This window comes from Ostrea edulis, chromosome 2 (assembly GCF_947568905.1).
Source record: "Ostrea edulis chromosome 2, xbOstEdul1.1, whole genome shotgun sequence".
Lineage (NCBI taxonomy): Eukaryota > Metazoa > Mollusca > Bivalvia > Ostreida > Ostreidae > Ostrea > Ostrea edulis.
The window spans coordinates 1,431,168-1,453,705 of NC_079165.1; the positions used below are offsets into that span (position 1 = coordinate 1,431,168).

The 22,538-nt window shown below is 34.6% G+C and overlaps 2 protein-coding genes across 3 annotated transcripts; both read right to left on the reverse strand.

Moving 5' to 3' along the window:
• Nucleotides 1-279: 279 nt before the first annotated feature.
• On the reverse strand, nt 280-11,166 carry LOC125681493 (methylmalonic aciduria type A protein, mitochondrial-like). Of its 2 annotated transcripts, none has more exons than XM_048921626.2 (7): nt 10,827-11,166; nt 5,599-6,081; nt 4,308-4,430; nt 3,833-4,003; nt 2,651-2,737; nt 1,822-1,970; nt 280-1,708 (listed from the first exon to the last, which is right to left on the reverse strand). In XM_048921626.2, exons 2-7 carry the CDS (start codon nt 6,035-6,037, stop codon nt 1,424-1,426), a joined length of 1,254 nt encoding a protein of 417 aa, XP_048777583.1. In that variant the 5' UTR covers nt 6,038-6,081; nt 10,827-11,166; the 3' UTR covers nt 280-1,423. The 2 variants fall into 2 exon arrangements, with proteins under 2 accessions (XP_048777583.1, XP_056013230.1); XM_056157255.1 differs by having other exon boundaries at nt 4,586-6,081.
• Nucleotides 11,167-13,246: 2,080 nt separating this feature from the next.
• On the reverse strand, nt 13,247-21,332 carry LOC125663458 (vacuolar ATPase assembly integral membrane protein vma21-like). The gene is made up of 3 exons (XM_048895740.2): nt 21,091-21,332; nt 16,720-16,838; nt 13,247-16,067 (listed from the first exon to the last, which is right to left on the reverse strand). The coding sequence occupies exons 1-3, from the start codon at nt 21,111-21,113 to the stop codon at nt 15,925-15,927; spliced, it is 285 nt and encodes a 94-aa protein (XP_048751697.1). The 5' UTR covers nt 21,114-21,332; the 3' UTR covers nt 13,247-15,924.
• Between the last annotated feature and the right edge of the window lie 1,206 nt (nt 21,333-22,538).

A 22,538-nucleotide genomic window follows, 5' to 3' on the forward strand; every position in this document is an offset into this window, starting at 1 on the left:
CCTACATATCATTCGCAAATAAACAATACAAATAGATATAATAAATAAACGTGGTCTTTCCGGAATTTTCTTCCGCCATCTTGGGATGATAGTAACGATCGTTACTACCATCAGTTTAATACCAGTGAATAGGCAGTGACAGTTCCATCGCCAAACACTCGGCATCAGGTGTGAATGTCACGGGTCCTCGGAGATGACCTTAAAAACGGATGTCCCGTGTCACATATATTACATATATATATCAAATATATTTAAGAGATAAATTTCATTACACGAGAGTATGATCTGAAACATTTTGCACCAGCATACTTTATAAAGCACATTTAGGCCATTCTTGATTATATGAAATCCATAATAAAAAATTGCCACCCAATACAGAGTTTGTTATAATACAGAGTTTGTTATCAACAATCACAGTGCAATTAAGACCATCACAGTGTCTTCACACATGTACAAAAATCAAGTAATTACTGTGCTGTCACATAAGCATCAATTACTGAGCTGTCAAAAAACAATTTTGAACAGGTACTAGTCCCGGCCCAATAAGTTTTATTCTGATATTCACTCATTTCTGGGGTGCATTTTACAAAAGAATTTACGACTTACAACCAACTTAAAATGGCTTTGCATACTGAAATTTTCTCATTTCTCATTTAAATTTTCTCATTTATTGTAAAATCCTTCTTTCCAATGTAAATTAGTGAAGACATAATACTGAAAATTAAGTCTCAGAAACATTTTAATTCATCAATTCAAACTAATAACTGTGTAATACAATTTAAGACTTGTGACTTTGTCGTAAGTTGTGTTGTAAAATGGACCCCTGGATTTTAACTGCATCCTAACATCATCACAGATAAATCTGAGAGCCCGTGCCACTGTCTCTGGACTGATGGGCAAGACAAACAGAATCTCGAGAGTTCCCTGTGTACAACTGTACATGGTGTGATACAGTAAATTAAAATTTCGGATGTAACACTGAAATACTTTAACATAGACTGTCAGGAGTTATGAAATACACTGTCAAACATTTACAATTTATCTCATAACTTTGTTGAAAGACTGATCAGAGCCATAAAATCTTTTATGAGGACCACACAAATGCAGCATACCATTGACCCACGACACAAATCTCATTCCTAAGTGTGGCCAAATACAATACAAAGCACCACTTTCTGGCACTTTGCACCAAACCTTGTGTCATTTCTTAGCATAATGAGATCAGCCCTTGGATAATGGCAATCCATGCAGGTTATCTGTATGCAGAATTATTAAGCAAAGTCTTTCATGGCTTGGAAGATACACGCATATCAAATTGAGAACCACTGTTTGTGTTTCTAGAAGCCTGGTTGTGGAATTCTTGTGCCTTGCACAGCATCAGCGAGGGTTGCTTGTCGAGCTAATTAGTAGCCTCATCCTCCAGTCAGTCTTTCATGAAGTCCTTCAGCAACACGTCTGCTGCTTCTCCCGGGGTAAGGACTCCGTGGGACACCCTCTCCTCCATCGTGGCAATCTTCTCCTTTACCACTGGATGGGAACGGAACAGGTCCATAATGTTGTCTTTGATGTAGTTCCACATCCAGATCTTCTTCTGGTCTGCCCGTTTTCTGTCCAGCTCACCCGCTACAGACATGATCTGTCGGAATTCACACATATTGTCCCACAGGGATGGAATCCCCATCTTCGTTAGTGATGATATTCTTAATACCTGTAAAGAATATTGGCCTGTTTAAATGTTGAAATCGTAGAACACATCTTTCTAAACAAACATCGAAGAAATGTTGAATATATGCCAAACTGTGGTAGACCAATGAAAATTACCTGTGGGCTCCAGAGAGGGTTCATCTTCCTGATAAACTTTAGGGCACTAATGTATTCACTCTGAATAATCTGAGCAGCATTCACCAGGTCACCATCACATTTATTGACCACAACCAGGTCAGCCACCTCCACAATTCCCTTCTTTATACCTGTAATTAGATAATATTGAGTCTTCATCTCAGGTGAGCTAAAAAAAAAATCAGTGTATCCAACTTTTTGATGAGTTTAATGTTAAACACACAGAAACAAATGACAAACCTGACATATCAATCTAGTCAGTGATTAGATCATAACCCCTTTAGGTAGCCCATTACAACAAGACTTGTACCTTTATGACACTATGTCACAAGATGGCCATTCAAATGTTTTGTAAAATTATTTTTATTGATTGGTTTGTTTGTCTATCATTGTAGCTCAGTGGTTAAAGTATCGGTCTAGTTACCTGCAGATCCCTAGTTCAAAACTGTCAGTCTTTTGCTTTTTATTAAAATAAATTTTTAAAATCATGTTTTTTTAATCCAAAATTGCATACTAGTATTTTCTGCCTATTTGACATGTACTTATTATGTGTCATCATATCTTTCATGATTAAATTATTTCATGCCAATAAGATAAATTCTTTCAGGGTGTAGTGAGCCATCTTACGTTTAATTCTGTATTTCTTTTTTAAATTCAGTCACCCAGATGAAATAACATGGCTATTTAAATCTCAGCAATTTTTCAGTTGATATTCTGATCCTCTAAATTAAGTTTGTTTCTTATCATTCAATTCCTTTAATCCCTTTTCCACTTGACTGTTCATATTTTACCATAATTATTCTGTACAAACCTTGAAGTTCATCTCCACCAGCAGGAGGAATCAGCAGGCAGAACATGTCCACCATATCTGCCACAACGAACTCTGTTTGTCCAACTCCTGCCCACAAAAACAAAGTTAGTCTCTATTTCAATTCAGGTTAATATTCAATGTACATGACAAGAGGTCTATGGGTCACAATGCTCACCTAAGATAAATTAATCCACCAATGAATTCTAAACTTTGATTCCAAAAGGGTTAAAAAAAAACAAACTCTAAATCAAAATAAATTTTGGATGTTGCATTTTAAAAAATTTCATCACTGGGCCAATGTCAACCAATTTGGCACAAATCTTAGTTAAAAGGGCTTCATTTTCTTCAATGGAAGGACCATGGTACTTCAAAGGGGAGATACTTGAGAGTTGTGAAAAATTGGATACATCTTCAAAAATCTTCTTCACATGAACCACTTCAACCAAACTTTGTACATAGCATCCAAATTTTTCAAATTTCTCAATTATCTCCCCTCTGAACAAGGTGTGGCCCTTCATTTGAACAAACTTGAATCTCTGACACCTAGGAATGATTTATATCATGTTCTGTTAAAATTGCCACCACAGTTTCCGAGAAGTTGTAATTATTTGAATGGTTGATGTCAGACAAATTTTGATCAAATAAATGAATAAAAATTGATAAAATCTTAAATTTTATTGATGATTCTGGTCAAATTTGCATAACTAACTATCATAATAACAGAGTTTTACAACAAAATATTTTTTTTAGATCTAGACCCAACATTGCTTTAAAGTGAGCTAAAAATCATTCTTTAGATATGCTTATCCTTTGGATGCTAGTTGATGTATATATAAAGAATTGTGTGTGCTTTTTATAATTATTTTTGTATACCATTCAATGATAAAATTTTAAAAATTCCATAAACATTAAAATATTTCTCCAAACAAACCTCACTGAATGTCACAATAAAAGTACAGGGGCTAAGCAGTTTTTGGATTGAACTCTGTGATACCATAAATTAATGGCATTAGAGTTTGGACCCAAAACGGCCTTAGCCCCTGTGAATGAAAGCATTACTAATGGAACCAATGGATTTGAAAGATACATGCACATATTACAACTAAACCAATCACTTTTCAGTTATTCATGTGTACAATGATGATACTGTTACATTACACTTTATACACATGTCTTACTGACCAATTGTTTCAATAAGGATGATGTCATATCCTGCTGCTTCACAAACTAACACAGCTTCATTGGTTGTCCTCGTAACCCCTCCCAGAGTTCCTCTGGATGGAGAGGCACGGATAAAAGCATTCATATCTCGAGACAATTCAGGCATTCGGGTTTTATCACCAAGCAGAGAACCTATTAGAACAAGAACAAGCTGCAACTAACAGTATTAAACATATTCACTGGAAAAAACTACTTTACACGATGACAAGAAGGGTACTCTTTATCAAATAAACCTACTGGAAGAGGCACTTCTGCTCAACCATGCCTACTCCAGGAGGTATTTTATATATACACACAAGCCTACCCCCAGTACGTGAGGAGGTATTTTATATATACACACAAGCCTACCCCCAGTACGCGAGGAGGTATTTTATATATACACACACGCCTAACCCCAGTACGTGAGGAGGTATTTTATATATACACACAAGCCTACCCCCAGTACGTGATGAGGAAGGATCTACAGCCAGCACAGCCACCTTGTGATCTCTTTCAGTAAGAAATTTTCCAAATGTCTCGATAAAAGTGCTCTTTCCTGTTCCTGGGGGTCCAGAGAGTCCTTTAAGAAAATACAGTGCAGCCAAAAATCAATATTACAATGAATTTACAGTAATTTTAAAAAATCTAAATATGATCTATCCCAACCATTTCATGGCAGGGGTATAAAAATCTTCAAAAAAAACAAAGAAGTGGTTCATGAGACACATTACTCACCTGAGTCACCCGACATGCTGTTGTTCAGCTTTCAGGATTTCTAAAAGATTCATTTTTCTTGTCCCAAAGGGTTATGACATAGTCAAACTTAAATTCACACAAGATGGGGATGTTAATATGACTAACATGACCTTGCTGTTCTGGAGATGAAAACTTCAAAAAGATTTTCTTTCCTGTATACATTGTACATGCATCATGTAAAATCTGATCCAGGGTTAATAATTTGAAGAAGAAAACTTGAATCATCACAATATTTGCATTATGATATAATTTAGTGTGGCCCTGCTGCACTTGAAAAGATTTTGTTTTCATTAATTTATTGTATATATTCTAGCATAAACTTTGATCTCCTATTGAAGTCTTACACTACCCTCAGTGCCCCTGAATTGAACAAACTTTTAAATTTGAAAACATGAAGATGCTTGCATATGAGTATAACTAATCATGACCTTCTTTTATTGAAATGAAGATTTTTAAAAATGTTCCCTATATATTCCCATGCAAAACTTTGATCCCTTATTGTGGCCCCACCCTACTCCTGGGGGTCACAATGTGTCTGCACTACCTGGGGGTGCTTGCATATCAACATCACTAATCATGCTCCTCATGCTGTTTTCAACATCAATATGTTTCCCATATACACTCCTCCCTTTTGAAAATGGTGTGACCATTCATTTGAGGAATTTTTGAATTCCCTTTCCCTAAAGATGCTTTATGGCAAGTTTGTTGAAATTGGCACTGTGGTTTTGGAGAAGTAGTCGAAAATGTGTAAGGTTTAGGAACAGACAGATGGATGCTGGACAAAAGGTGATCAGAAAAGCTCACTTGAGCTTTCAGCTAAGGTGTGCTAAAAACAACCAATATAATTATTTTATTTTTGAAAGAAAAAAAAATCATTTGATCATCAGCATCAATCCTCTCTCTTACATCATTACCTCCATGAGACACCGAAAGAAGTCTAGAAGAAATTGTTAACAGGAAAATATTTCAAAACAGAAAAATATTTGGCCAACCTATTCTGAAGGTCGGTGGACCCTTCAAAGAATGAACTGCAGAGATTTCCTGATCGTGTAGAATTAAATTCAGTAAAGCTTTAGCTTGCACTTTCTTCTGTGGGTTGCTAGTCTCTACAAGAGTTATGGCTCTCGCTAAACTTCCCCTGTCTTCATTTTTCAATCCATCAAAGATATTTTGCACATATTCATCGGGCTCAATCAGGATGCCTTTCTCCAAAGATTCTGTGTGCAAAAACGATGGGCGTGCAAAAAATGCATTTTTTGTCTTCTTTCTGAAATACTCTGTAGAAATGTTTTCATCCTTTCTTTTTGAGTTATTCCTGAGATCGAAATATCTATCTACAGAGTTTGTGAGAGAGTGTTTACATCTTGTTTTTATTGATGCAGAACTGCACAAAGTTTTGAAAATCTTGGATCCACTTCTCATAACCAGCATCTCAAAAATCTTGGAATCACTGACACATCATGATATAGTACCTCCTGCAAATGAGTGAAGAAAGTTTTGTTCATTGTCATAGATTTATAATTGCACTGTTCTTACGTAAAATCCACAAAATGATGCTAGCCCTCCAAGTATAAAGAAAAATTCTCATTATATGGTATAATGCATCTAGCTAACTAATGATGTTTTTCAAAATTTAGTTTGTTATCTGATATAAAAATGGAATTCATGTAAGTGTGTTGGTAATATACACTAATTTAACATACGAAGCATTTTCTTCGTGTATGTCAGAAGCTCTGCATGTGAACTGTATAAATCATATAGGCATCACGGATATAGCACATTTAACATGCATGGGATATTTCATGACTTGTATAATCAACTAACGTACGTTGTCAAAAGCACATTGTGATGACAGATCGACACATAAATCATAAACTGTTCAACAACTGTAAAACCATCTAATTGTATATATAAACAACAAAAGTACATAATAATCATAAAATATGTAATGTGATTCTTAAGTTCCTCCTGTGGTCTGTCACAATATCCCCTCGTGTGGTCTGTCAGAAAATTTGTGACATACAAAATCACAGCCTATATTAAACAAATTAATCTAAAGTTCAAGGGTAAAAGTCATATAATTGCCTTGCATCATTGAATACGACAGTTTTAGGGCCATGTATGCTCCCCAAAACCTACAGTAGTTTGATCCGCTAATTGCCTGGTCCTTGTTAAGAGATGCAGGAATTACACCACTGGTTCATTAAATATTAATTTACATTACAATATTGATTACTTTATGTCACATTCTTCAAGTAGGAAAAAGATCGTATATATTTTTAACTCCTGTTTTAAGCTAGAGAAATATATCTTGCCTCTTCAAAAAGAGGCCCATGGGCCTTAAAGGTCACCTGAGTAATATTCAATATTTCTTCAATAGTCAACTCAATTAAACAAACTTTTAAAACACTACAGTAAATAATCCTCGGCTTTTAATATTCAGTAGAGCAAACCATCAGTATGAAAATTATTCTGACATGTACTGTATTTTCATTACACAATCGCTGCTCCCTGAAGCCTTGATCAGTAACTAGTGAATTCGACCATCTTCACAAACAAATATAATAGTATATTGTTACAATACACAGAAGGAAAGAGGATGATCTTATGAGATAAAATGTACATGTACCATTATTCTCTACATCTATTTACCTCTGCTCTACAGCCTAAATCCCTGGGCCGGGGGGTAGGGGGGTTTACAATATGGGTATAGAGCTACATACTCTTCATATATGCAGTATTTATTCACAATACACAGAAGTTGAAGTAGACAATTAGGAAAGATTAAATGCATTTTTACAATACGCCTATTTGGACCTCGTCCTCAAACCAAGAGTAAGAAATTTCATAAAGTTGGTAGATAAATTATTATATAGTAAATGATTTTTATATATCCATTCACACAATCTATCTTCACATTCCACAATCGTTAAAAAAACAAACAAAATGATTTTTACATGCAAGGATTAAATACATTTATTTTCCCTATATATATGCATGGGTCCAGGTCCTGTCCTAAAGCCTGAACCCCTGGCCCAGGGTAGGAGATTCCACAATGTAGTAGACAGCATACTTGCTTTTTATCCATGCATACACTTTTTCTTCACAATACACAGAAGTAATATGAATCAATTTTATATAAATGAATCACAGGGGCTAAGCCCGTTTTGGTCCCAAACTCTGTGATACCATTTTTTGTATCACAGAGTTTGGGCCCAAAATGGGCTTAGCCCCTGTGAAATGCATTTTTACTAAACACATCTGTCTTCACAGAAGTAATGAAGAAGTAAATTTACATAAATACATGTTTACCATTACACACCTATCTGTTTCCCATCCTGACACCTGACTCATGCAGTGTTGATGTATATCACAATTTTGCTCTTCATAACCATATCTTATACGATATTTGATGGTTGATTATAGCCGATAAGAGGACTTTTATTTTCAGTTCACTAAGGCGATGCGAGAGATAAGACCTTGGCAGAGCTGCTGCTAGACATAGGGGTCTAATTATCGTATTAAATCAAACTTTTTACTGAAAGTTGCAGCTGGTAAAAAAGAAAACTAAGATGGTGGTGAGACATACCTTGTGAATAGTTTGCTTACAGGAAGACAATTCTTTAATATATCAAAAACATCGAGGGCTTGTGTTATATGTGAACAGACAATTTTAAAAGATAACTAAGTCAACAACCCACGGCAGACCATGACATTAACACGGCCCAGTGATCTACAAACGCAGTGTCACCAATTTCTCGATGTACTGTATGTGCTGAACTTACCCAATTTATGAGTTTCTGAACTGAGGAGCGTGCTTGTATCTAGCCTGAATGTGCATTTGAGTTGATTGGTTGGGAGAGAGAATAAAAGGGGACACAATCAAAGTTTAAACGTTGAATGGGATTTAGACGAGATCTACAAAATAATGGTGATGATGCCAGAATCTGGAAAGAGTATCATCGGTTCTGCTAACTAAAGAGTACAGTTTTTTTTACTTCTTATATAAAGGAATTCATACAATTTTGTACAAGTGTAAATAAGTTGGGCACTAGCTGATTTCTTAGTCATATGGGTAGATTGTGAAATTACTGTAGAGAAAAGAAATATCTACACTAATGAAACACTGCCTTTCGCATTCACCTTCAACTGTACTAAAAAGTCAACAAATCATTGGATATACAAATTTCTATATGATTTCCTAATTTATATTTCAACATTCATATAAATTTCAAATATTTATAATAACACAGAAAGATGGGAAGGCTTATAAATCTCTGCAAAATATTTAGACCAACGCCTTCACCGAATCTTGGAGTGCTCAGTCCTTCACAATTCATGTCTGGAAATTTACTCTCAGCTTTGGCCGGTTCTATTAATTAGTGTGCACATAGATGATGGGTGACACTCCTGTTTGCTACGCTAACACATAGCTCATGGCTTGGTCAATCGAGTGAATTTTATTGACTTTATTGATAAAATTTTTAACTACTGTGGTTTAACGTCACGGAATTGCTGTCTTATCAAAATTTGACATCGTCTATTCCATATTTACATATAGAATACAGGGCTTGAAGCTAACTTTTTATGTTGCCAGTCCAGCCAGACTGATGGGGTATACTTTCAACCAGTCTGCAGAAAAAATTACCAGTCCAACATAGTTTTCCAGAAATAATTAAAGATATTTCGTTAATGTTATTGAAATGAAATTTAACTCAATATACCTCAGACAATATTGTAACACTTAAATGTGAAATTTGTATTTACGAATCAGATTCGTCTGATATCTACAGATGTTAATTTCAAACCCTGGAATAGAGATCGTGATGAGCCCCTGTGGTTTAACAGTCAAATAATTTGATGCTAACAGCAGTGTCACTTAAGAGCACTTTAATTGCTAGAACCGAACAAAGCTGAAAGTATGTTTCTAAACATGAATTATGAAGGACTGTTCCGAGATTCGATGAAGGCGTTAATCCAAATATTCAGCCGAGATGAATCTCAACTGAGATTAGGGAGGCTTCAGTCTGTACACGAATGAATGTTGAATCACAGGAGTCGGCAATTTTATCAATAAAGTAGAAATATATATGAAATGGGCATAAATACTTCCAATGAGTTTCGCGACCATAGCTATCTCGCAAAGCTCATCGGTAGTATCTATATATGCCCACTTCTCATCTAGCTGGTGCAACTAACACCACACTGACCACAGTATAATGTCTGTTACACCTCAAATCGTCACCTGTCCCAAACCGTTGCCGGTGACAATTTGGGATGGGCGATGATTTGGGGTTTCTTATGTAACACCCTAAAAAGTTGTCCCCCTTGCTGCAACTATTTGGAATTCCGAAACATCGTTTACATACAAACTGGCCTTGTTGTTAACTCCTTCTTCTCTCCTCCTCTTTCTTCTTCTTTTGTGGTCCAGTTAAAACCACAAAAGGTTCTCTGGGTCCTATAAGCAAGACATTCTAATCTTCTACTTTGACTTTTACTTGTTCTGTTGTATAATTTTCTTTAAAAAGATTTAATGATGATCACAGTATTTAATTGTTATTGTTGCTTTGGTTGGTAGTGGTGTTGTTACTATTGAAAAAGTTGTATTTGTTGATGTTGTTGGTGTCATTGTTGTCTAAATGAATTTTTTTTGTCCAGTCCTCCAGAGAAAAAGAGAGAGAGAAAGAGAGAGAGAGAGATGTCCGACAATAAATCATTTTGCCTTTTGTTGTAGGGTCATTCTGCTGATTATGAGGTTGTTAGTAACATCAAATTACATGTACATGCTAGATTACACCTGTTAACTCTCATTCCAGAATTCTTATTTTTGATGAGGCATGTCAGAGGGTCACTTGTAATTTACATACAAAATTTCAGCCCAATAGGTCGACAAACACCCGAGATAGTCATGAGTGCGGACAGACAGACACAGACCAAGTGAGACTTAAGTACCTCCATATAAGAGTAACTTCTGTGTAAATGTAATCTATCCTAAAAATGTCATTAAAATATTGGCGGGCGACGGCAATAGTACATCCCAAATCGCCACCCTAATGATAGTGCAATCTTGTCCTAAATCATCGCCAGGGCGACGATTTAGGATGCCGGGGCCGGGCGACGATTTGGGGTGAAATGTCATCCCAAAATTTGGGCGCCAGCGACGATTTGGGATACAACAACATCCAAAAATGTATTGTCGTAAAATTTTTATGACGATTACCTGAGAGAATTTCTGTTCCTCTTACTTCTGAAGTCAACGTATGATCTAAACTACTGCTTTGTATCTTTTAGTTGACCTCGGACCTCCTCTCCTTCGCACCACAACACACTACACCGGATACCGTCAAATCAATACAAATTGTTAAAATGAAAGCAGATTGGCAATTCCCGGAAAAAAAAAAAAAATAGTACAGAAGTAAAAATGTCAATCATTACTGATTTAGCATACATATAACCTTGACTAAATAGGTGGAATAAGATGGCAAATTAATACACAAAAAAAAATACCAAAAAAAACGAACTGTTAAAATTTAAAGAGGAAATATCAGTGGCGGATTTAAAAAGGGGGGGGGGTCCCCAATTTTCTTCTTCTTCCCGATTACGACATCAAAGAAAAGATATGGATGAAAAATGGAGGACTTGATAACTTTCAGAAACTTAAAAAAAAATTATGCATAGGTTTATATACATTTCTTTGCATATTCTGGCTGTAATATTAGTTCAATTATGAAATTCCTAAAGTTAAGTCCTGAGCTTGTAAATTCCCTGTGCATGATGTTCAAAATTGTGATCTAGGTATCCCTTCCCTATACAACTCTAAGAATTTTTTACCCACGCACTATAGATATTCCATTCGATGAAATGTATATGATTTTCTTCGATAAACATAAATTCAGTGGCCATTTTCATCATTTTTTACAACTTTCCCTTAAATACGTAAAAAAAAAAAAAAAAAAAAAAAAAAAAAATTTAGCAACCATGTTGGCCTGTTGACCCCCTTGTATATATATATATATATTTTATTTTTTTTAAAGATAAATTTCGCCATTAATTGTGGGGTCTTCATCCCCCCCCCCCCTCCTTATCTTGGGCGGTAAAGGTAAAACCCGGTTTGCACCCCTCCCTTAATTTTTTTTTTGACCCACTACTGGTCAAGATACATGAACCATTGTTGATATATTCCTCTTGAGAATCCTCAAATCTGGCCAGTGGGGTCCTGGGTTCACTAACGTACGGCCACGAACTCCTAAAAGGATGCTTCTTAACTTTATGTGTTATCGGTAGTTCCAGAAAATTCTGAAGGGGGGGGGGGGGTGAGGCAGAGGGGGGGGGTGTCTTCACAGGGGCTGTAGATATTGAAACTTCCAGTGGGTCCAGGGCAAAGCCATAGTGGGATACAATGGACGAGACCCCCTACAGAGCTACCGAATTCTGACAAAATTAGACCTATATATGTATTCTAGTATTTTTGAAATATTTCTATAAAAAATGGATACTTGTGTGTGTGTACATGTAGGTATAGTCCACTTTCACTCAATACCCACCAGAACCCCAACATTGATTACTATAATACAGAGGTATTTAGTATATCCGTTACCCGTACATTTTCCCCTGTGATAAGACTTGTTGTTTCTGTACTGTATCACTGCTCTTTGGGTTAATTCCTTTGTTAACAGTTGTTCAATAATTCCTATACTGTAACATCAAATATATAGCGTTACTGTACAAGCGAGATGGACCTTCTGTTCAGTAGAATAACTTTCAATATCAGGAAGTTGTTATACATTGATCGATTGATTTTATGTTGTTAAACGTCCCTCTCGAGAATCTTTCACTCATAGAGACGTCACCACTGCCGGTGAAGGGATATAAAATTTAGGTCTATGCTCGGCGCTTATGTATACGGCCTTTGAGCAGGGAGGAATCTTTATCGTGCCACACCTGCTGTGACACGGGACCTCGGTTTTTGCGGTCTCATCCGAAGGACCGCTCTATTTAATCGCCTCTTACGTACAAGCAAGGGGTACTTATTCTAACCCGGATCCCCACGGGATTGTTATACATTAGCGAGATGGAGCTTCTGCACGGTACAATATATTGCAACTTCCAATGTCCGTCACTGATACAACTCGAGTAATCTCGTGAATCATGGACATTGGAGAAGACAGAGTGACTGGTTTTCACTGCACTATTTAGTAACCATAATGTACTGGATAAAATGTAATTTATAATATTCTAAAATTCTTCTCGGGGTGATCTTCTTCATTAAACAATGTGCAGACAACTTCCAATGCACATGCAACTTCAATTTTTATTTGGTCTTTTTATTTTATTTTTCATAAAAAAAAATTAACATAATTTCACCCCCAAAATATCAACAATTAAATTTCAGTATAAATTGTAAGAATCATGCACAATAAATCAGTTGCATATTTAGGCTTTGTATTTAGAGTCACTAATTTGTTAACTGGGTGTACTTAAATAACTGTTCCCTTGATTATGCTATAATAATTATGCTACCCCTGAAGAGTTTGATTATAATGAAACCAACTCTGAAATCTGTAAACATACCTCCAAAAATGATTTTGCATGAATCCCAAGATAGCTGAAAATGTTTTGCCATGAATGAATGACAAGGCCTGGATACGGGCATTGTTTATTGTGAAAATATTTTCTCCAAATGAATCACATTCTAATAGAAAACAAAGAAATGTGAGCAAGTCAGTGTGTAATATACTATCATATCATCAATGTTTGATTACAACATCGTAGATTTGCAAATATCTAGAATCTGGTTCTGAAGTAATGAAGTAAGTCACAAGATTTTGTCTACTAAACTGTATAATAGTACAGCATTTACAAGCTACATAGTCTCAGCAACAATATAGACATCATTAATATGGAATATCATCATGCCACTGATCACTTGATACTTATCAAGGAACACTATGATCTAATGCTTTGATAAAGCTCAGACAAGATTTTCTGTATTTTGCCCATTTCAAATATTAAGATAATATATTGTTACCAGTACATTAAAATTTCTGAAGTATATAACATCAAAGTATACTTGTGTCTAAATTGAAATGAATTTTGTGTAGAACTATTCCCCTGCCTTGACCAAATCTAATTGTGGAAAATTTGATCAGGACAAAATGATTTGATCTTGATTTGTCCTATTGCATTAAACCTTACAATTTACAATCTTGTATATGTAAAAAATTAGGTTATAAGCAATCAAAGGACTAGTCACACTCATCCCAATCTGTTCATGAAAAACCCACCAAGGAATCACTTCAAAATACACAAAAATGTTTGAAACTTGGGGTGGGTGGGTGTGAAGACACTGACAAGGAGTACAAAACATAAAGGAATAAAGTAACAGAAACTGGAGATTATCTCAGAACTCTATACAATCACTTTGTTTCTGTTCCCATGTCAATCCAAATATTATACGACTATTAACCCTAAAATACTGTAGCATAGACAGTACGTAAAACTACAGTAAAATACGGACACAGTGAAAACTCACACTTACAGTAAAACATGGTCACAGTAAACGTGCTTATAATTGAATTCATGCTTACAGTAAAACATGGTTACAGTGAACACGCTTATAGTGAATTCATGCTTACAGTAAAACATGGTTACAGTGAACACGCTTATAGTAAATTCATGCTTACAGTAAAACATGGTTACAGTGAACACGCTTATAGTGAATTCATGCTTACAGTAAAACATGTTTACAGTGAACACGCTTATAGTGAATTCATGCTTACAGTAAAACATGGTTACAGTGAACATGCTTATAGTGAATTCATGCTTACAGTAAAACATGGTTACAGTGAACACGCTTATAGTGAATTCATGCTTGTAGTGAAACAAACGCTTATAGTGAATTCATGCTTACAGCGATGGGATTTTCATTCCCTGTTGTTTTTTAAACATATAAACTTATTACTAGATATAGTGCATTATGTGCATAACAAATCAAACTTATTCATCCCCAGCACTTCATTCTTGTATGTTTGACTCTAGTGACAACATACTAGAGGTGTAACGATACGCCGATATATCGATTGTATTGATCGCGAGATCCCACAATACGCGTATGATATCGTCATGCCAGAATCGTGATACTGTTAGTGGTTTTCTTTCTATTCACGTGTCAAACTAATTTTGGCTACGACATATCTAATTCCTTTTGCAAACATGGCAACGGACAACATGGTTGTCAGACTGAATGGAGTCTGTGGACACTGATATACGAAATGCACCTGCTGCATTCAAGTTCGCTGTCTGGAAATCGTTTGGGTTCCTGAAATCGGACAGAAAGAATGCTGTGTGCCAATTACGTCTTGCTACCATGCCATACAGCGGCAACACAACAAACATGACCAATCACTTGCGGAGGCATCACAAACATAATACAATTGGTTTAAAATAACTCTGTTGGCCATCAATTATCTTTAAGATCTCTTTTAATAAAGGAAGGAAATAATTATTTTCTAAACAGCAATTGTATCGTGATATAATCGTATTGCATACAAATATCGCGATACATATCGTATTGTGAGTTATCTTGCGATACTCAGGCCTAAAACACACAACTATGATCATTAACTTAGGATTATTCTTATGTTTATGGCAGCATCTTCATTAAATTTGTTAATCAATAATGAACTGTTAAAGGGGATCTTCCGTTTTCTTCTTCTTGAATTGCTACTGAGACAGATATCAGACCCGACAAGCTAAAACGCTGTACCTAAAACACATCTAGTTTAAGACAGAAACAGCGCCATGCAGTGTGATGTCATCCAGAAATGAAGAAATTCGAATGTGTGACTAAACAAACTAACATAAAGGAGGCATAACACCACCCTGGTCCTAATGGCCGTAAATGAAAACTATAGCATATATATATGTAACAAAGTTGTGGTGTTGGAAATTTATATTAATATTCAAAACATCAAAGAATATATTTCTGCTAAAAAATAGTGTAATACTTGTGATGATGTAATATAAATTACCTGGTACCCAATGAAATTCTGATTTGGTATCATTTTTCAGCAAATGATAAACAAAGTAAAATCTATCAAGATAGTTGTACTTTACAAAAAAGTCAACCAATTATGAAAATAAAAGTACAGTATACATGTTTAAATTGATCATAACTAACCATTCATATTGCACATATCATCAATCATTCACTACTTTTTCCGTCCATATACAGATATATTTAGCCTATATAAATCTACCTTCTATATACATGAACAAAACTTTGTACACATGTTCAGTCTGGATTAGTCAGTAATTAACTACTCTGTCTTCAAGTCTGAAGACCTAGAAGTATCCTCTGTAAATGCAGTGTACAGAAATAGTCCAAGAATAATATGCACTGTTCCTATGGAAACAAATGCTGCATAGAAAGAGCTGTCTTGACTTGTGATCCCCATCATTGCTAAAATAAAAAAAACAAGGTTAAAGTTTACATAATCTCTAATTTAATCAGAACAAGGTAAATGTTTACATCAAAGGCCTGATTTCATTCATTTGAACAAATTTGACATGCATGCTACAATGACTGGTTTATGTTAATTTTTTGTACAATTTTTTTTTTTAAGTTGGAACTCTTCAATTGCTAAATTCACAATTTTAGTATATATCTATCTAGTTTTCATACAGTATCTGAGTATCAGAAAAATAAAGAAGTCTTTCAAATGATAAAGACATTAAAATCACTTTAACACATCACCCTAGTACCAAACCCCCTATCTCTTGGATTATAACATTAACAATTTTGGTAAAGGGCTGCCTTCCTCTGAATATCTAGGTTGACAGTATTTAAACAATGAATTACAAATCAGCTACATACACTTACATACACATAATGAATTGTCTCATTCAGTATCTTTATACATAACGTTTTTTTCTTTATATTATTCTTACATAAAATTGTAACCACTGTCTACATAACAATGATTTATTTTTTTAAAAATTCTGTCCAGCTGCCAAAAGAATTACTGCACAGTTAAATACATGTATCTAGACTAATGGTTAAATTTGATAGATCATCGCATTACCTACAGTAGATGTACATGTACATAACCTACCTTCAAAGAACACACTTTTGGAGAAGAAGTACAAGAAAACGGGGAAGAAGATCATGGACAAACTGAAGAGGATCATGGTCTTCATCACACTGTTTGTCTTCGCCTCATCAGTCATCATCCTAAACAAGGATAATACAGTCATCATCCGTAACAACAATAATACAGTCATCATTCGTAACAAGAATAATACAGCCATCATCCGTAACAACAATAATACAGTCATCATCCGTAACAACAATAATACAGTCATCATTCGTAACAAGAATAATACAGTCATCATCCGTAACAAGAATAATACAGTCATCATCCGTAACAACAATAATACAGTCATCATTCGTAACAACAATAATACAGTCATCATCCGTAACAACAATAATACAGTCATCATCCGTAACAACAATAATACAGTCATCATCCGTAACAACAATAATACAGTCATCATCCGTAACAACAATAATACAGTCATCATCCGTAACAACAATAATACAGTCATCATCCGTAACAACAATAATACAGTCATCATCCGTAACAACAATAATACAGTCATCATCCGTAACAAGAATAATACAGTCATCATCCGTAACAAGAATAATACAACCATCATCCGTAACAACAATAATACAGTCATCATTCGTAACAACAATAATACAGTCATCATCCGTAACAACAATAATACAGTCATCATCCGTAACAACAATAATACAGCCATCATCCGTAACAAAAATAATACAGTCATCATCCGTAACAACAATAATACAGTCATCATCCGTAACAAGAATAATACAGTCATCATCCGTAACAACAATAATACAGTCATCATCCGTAACAACAATAATACAGTCATCATCCGTAACAACAATAATACAGTCATCATTCGTAACAACAATAATACAGTCATCATCCGTAACAACAATAATACAGTCATCATCCGTAACAACAATAATACAGCCATCATCCGTAACAACAATAATACAGTCATCATCCGTAACAAGAATAATACAGCCATCATCCGTAACAACAATAATACAGCCATCATCCGTAACAAGAATAATACAGTCATCATCCGTAACAACAATAATACAGTCATCATCCGTAACAACAATAATACAGTCATCATCCGTAACAACAATCATTTTTTATTTTCATCCTCTCTGGTTTGCAGTAGTTCTATATCTTGCTAAAAATGCAAAATAAATATCAGCAATATATTTAATCCTTGTCCCTTCGATTTAATTGCCTATCCAGATAATTCAGTGTGTTAATATGTGTAGCTTGCCAATCTGTACATTGTGAGGAAATTTGATTTTTTAGTTTATTTTCCACTAAAACTGCATTTTATCACTTAATAAAGTAAATTTGAAAGTTTTCGAGCATTAATTAACAAACATATCCACTTTTCCATCTGTTATTTCTGATTTGTTATTCCTCACTGTTTCCTAAATATATTTATTTTGTTGTCATTATTCCAGTCTTATTCTCTTGTTGCAATAATATGATGTCACGTCAGAATGTTAGTCAGGCAGGACTACAAGACTGCAGCTATATCTCTTCCCTTTTAAGCTTATACAGAAGGAAGGCCTTAGGAGTTATTTCCCATGTGTTTGGAACAATAAATTCAAAAGGTTTCTAACTAACATTTTATTTAAAACTGCAAGTTTTAGGTCGCATTTCATTAAGTTTTCTCTTTTCAACTGCTTTGAGTTTAGATGGGATTGGTTAAAAAAAGAGAAATATTGGGACATGTCTCTGTGATTGGAAATTGTAATCAACTTGCACAAAGTATCATATGTATTTCAATTTTTCATTATTTTAGTGAACACTGCAAGCCAGCTCTGGCTCGTACTGCGAGCTCTTACTCTAATGACTAAAGCATGCTAAAAATTCTGAGCTAAAGCTGCTAATTCGTCTAGAAAAATTTTAGGTCACAATTCCATACATGTAACTCTCATCAAAAATGGATCTCAGATTATGAACACAGGTTATCTCAATTTCATCCTAGTCCTGTGGTCCCTAGCTTACACAAAGCTACATGTAATGTATATACCAAAATGTATACACTGTAGCAAGAAAAAAATGTGTGGTGCCAATGTCTCCATTTTGATATCATGATACAACTGAAGCAATGGCGGATCTAAATTAGGAGTTGACGTACGGGTTTAGAATACACGCACATGAGAATAAAAATAAACCTATACTATGACACAGAAATTCATTAATTTGTACATATGTCTATGAAAGCAATTTAATATCCAATGATCATGATCAACTTGATTAAATCTAATAAAGGCTTGTGAATGGATTTCAATATATTTACATTTTTAATAAATTTTACCTTTGATATCTTTACTGATTGAAATGATGGCCATTACTATGATTACCCCACAAATGTGAACAATATGTACTAAATCTACATGATTACATATAGTACAACTATTTTAATGGCTTGGTATATTTTGACAGAAGTGAAAGTAAATTGTAAATTCAAAAAGTAAACTTTATTTTTGAAAATACATGAACCGATGTGAACAGTAGCACTTCATGCCAGCATACGTTTTATAAAGTGTCAGCATGCTTCATGAAGTATGCTGGCATCATGAGCATCGAAGTTCATGCCCTCATGTATTTTCAAAAATGCAATTTATTTCCTGTAATAATGTACAACAACAAAAGGGGAGAGGGGTGTGTTAAAAACATGTATAAATTTATTTAGTTTTACTATAATGTGAATGCTGAAATATTTATCATTGTGTTTCAAAAATCAAAATACATCATTCCTACTTAAGGACTATTAGATAAATTTCAAGAAAATTGCCACCTTGCCATTAAATTTAAAAAAATTATCATTTTCATTATCCTATTATATTAAATGCATATTTTTTTTTTATTTAGTAAAATACAGATTTTCCCCCATTTTCTTTTAAATCAATTATGATCTTAATTTCATTGGTAGAGGCTATGTCAGGCATGTAGATACATGTAGGCCTATGGGAGGATGAAGGTCAGAACCCACCACACTTAGGCTACGAAGGTATAAAATAAATATATTTGCCTATTTGTGCACTTGTAAAATTTACTAAATGTTGGTCCATAGTTTCAAAACTTGCTTGAACAGGTTGGGAACAATTCCCCTATAGTGAGATCTTCTTACTATACTGTGATCATCCCTATTTAGCAAGAGTGTAAACATTACCATACACAGGTGTTTTGCTGTTTTGATTAAAAATAATTGCAAATTCCATGTAATGCTGAATAAGTGTGACACACATTCAACATGATGCGAATTGTCTAGAGTATAAAATTGACAACATAGTCAAGAAATTTCATATCAACATTGCTGCACAAGAGGGAAGGAGGCTGAAATCCGGATCACATCGTGTTTTTGTTTTGAATTCTATGTTTGCAGAAGTATAACAGGTTGGGAACACTTTCCCTGTAGTGAGATATTCTCGCTAAAACGCAATTATCCCTCTTTAGCAAGAGAGTAAACATTACCATAAACAGGTGTTTTGGCGTCTATATTGAAAATAATGGCAAATCCAGTGTAATGCCGAATATGTGCGACACTCACTCAACATGACGCAAATTGTTTCTATGAAATTGACAACACAGTCAAGAAATTTCATATCAGAGTAGCAGTCTGAAACCCAATACACATTGTGAGTGTTTTTGTTTTGATTTATATATTTGCAGAAGTATCAGACATTTTAGCACTTTTTCTTCTTTTCATGTGAAACACAAAGAGATGTACTCCTAGGGTGTTTTTCTTGGTTGTATGGGATATATGTACTCTCGTTAAAAAGGGATAATCGCGTTTTAGTGAGAATATCTCGCTACAGGGGAAGTTTTGCCAACCTGTATAAGACATTATAGCTTTTTCCCCCCTCTTTTTCACATGAAACACAAAGAGCTGTACTCCACAAGTGTTTTTCTCGGTTGTATGGGATATAGACCTATTTACTCTTGCTAAAGAGGGTTAATTGCGTTTTCGCAAAAATATCTCCCAGCCTGCTGAATTGGTTGACCACCCAAAAATGTATGGAGTGATGAGACTAAACCCAATCCCCTGGGGAACACTTCTGGATCCACTCCTGTACATGTAGCTGCGCTCGCTCTAAAGATAGCTCCATTAATATACCAATTACATAGCAGAACACTACTATCAAACTTTATAATATACATATCAAAACAATACTTTATAACGACTCGAATTTCCTCTACTCACACAAACATCAGTGAGATTTTTGTTTTCTCCACCACTCGTTCAAACAAAGAAATGTCGCTTTGACAATAGAATGCTTATCAAATGTACATATAAATATATAACTCATACACATTAAACAAGTAAAAATAATAATAATGGTTCATAATCACCTGCTTCGTAGATCGTCTGCCATGTTTTAGTCAACTCGTACACCAAATGGTGGGTGTTGCTAAAACGCGGAACACACAGTAGAACGAGACGCCAATGGAAAAGAAAGTTTTTAAAAGACCAATTTTCTTAAAGAACTAACGTTACAGTGTTAGGAAATGTCAAAATCGATAGAATAGAAAAATAAAAAGATGTTTAACGATACATCACATTAAAACGGTTCACTCGGCACAAGGCCAGGTGAACTCCGGCGGCACCTGGTAAACTTGGCACCTAGTAAATTCGGCACCTGGTTAACTCGGCATTTAGTTAACTAGGCACCTGTCTATGAATATTGAATAACGATATAAATAGTGATAAATATTTCTAGCTTTTTTACGTGTATGTCAAAACTGAGATTGTCTTACTTTTAAATGGACATTAACAAAATTTATCTTGATTTAGAGTACATGTAACTGCACAGGCACTCGGCGTTTTAAATATCTATAATAAAAAAAATGTCTTCCTAGGCCTGTAATTATGTTTACAGGAAGACAATTTTTTTAATTATAGATATTTAAAACGTCGAGTGTCTGTGCCTAACTGATATGCTGTTTTGATTGATTCTATCACATTTGTAGCTGTTGATGTGTATATAAAGGCATACAATACAATACAATATAGTATTGATTGTCACAAACACAAAATTTTACAATAATTGGCATTTTGAGGCTCAATACAGACAGTCAAATATGACAAGGATTATAGTTTAGATATGCGTAAATTACATATAAATACTACTTGAATATTGGCTAACTAGCTATGTGCCGTTTCTGGATAAATTACATTTTAATTATTTTTAAGCACCTTTGAGCGTACATGTACATTAAAAGTGTATGAAAAGGGTGCTATATAAATATGGTATTATTATTATTATTATCATAAATGAGCATGATACTTGTATCTTCAGTACATTTTGAGATTTACTATTATTTTGAGAGTTGAACATTTCTGATACATTTAAATTTACATTTCCAATATGTTTTCCTTTGGTACCCAGTAATTTATCGTCATAATGACTGACTTCCTTTTAAAATATGAATGAAAATATAAATATCAGCAATATTCCTTTTGAATTTGATTTTCCTAGAAGGGTATAGCCCAGTCCACTGCTGATTGCGGGTTCAAGTCCAGCCGAGATTATTTTCCCCCCGCATTACTTTAAACTAAAACAGCATTTTTTGACAGAATGAATTAAATTTGAAAGTCTTCAATTTCAAAATTTTATTGTACATGTCCTCCACTTTTCACCCATATTAAATTTCTCCGATGTATCATTCCTTCTAAACAAGCTTAAGCTTGAATAAAAATAAAACTTTTTGGTGAATATGCTTGTCTCAATTCTTGATCGGGTGAGCAAAAACGAATAATTAAGTTGATATTCGTTTTCAATATATTTGACAGGACACTC

Coding starts and splice junctions, on each gene's coding strand:
- LOC125681493 (XM_048921626.2), bottom strand. CDS start 6,037: ATGCTGGTTATGAGAAGTGGATCCAAGATTTTCAAAACTTTGTGCAGT. Junction 4,004..4,307: donor TTCCTCATCACGTACTGGGG/GTAGGCTTGTGT, acceptor TTGTTCTAATAG/GTTCTCTGCTTGGTGATAAA. Junction 1,709..1,821: donor ACCCTCTCTGGAGCCCACAG/GTAATTTTCATT, acceptor TATTCTTTACAG/GTATTAAGAATATCATCACT.
- LOC125663458 (XM_048895740.2), bottom strand. CDS start 21,113: ATGGCAGACGATCTACGAAGCAG. Junction 16,839..21,090: donor GCAGACGATCTACGAAGCAG/GTGATTATGAAC, acceptor ATCCTTGTTTAG/GATGATGACTGATGAGGCGA. Junction 16,068..16,719: donor CAAAAGTGTGTTCTTTGAAG/GTAGGTTATGTA, acceptor TTTTTATTTTAG/CAATGATGGGGATCACAAGT.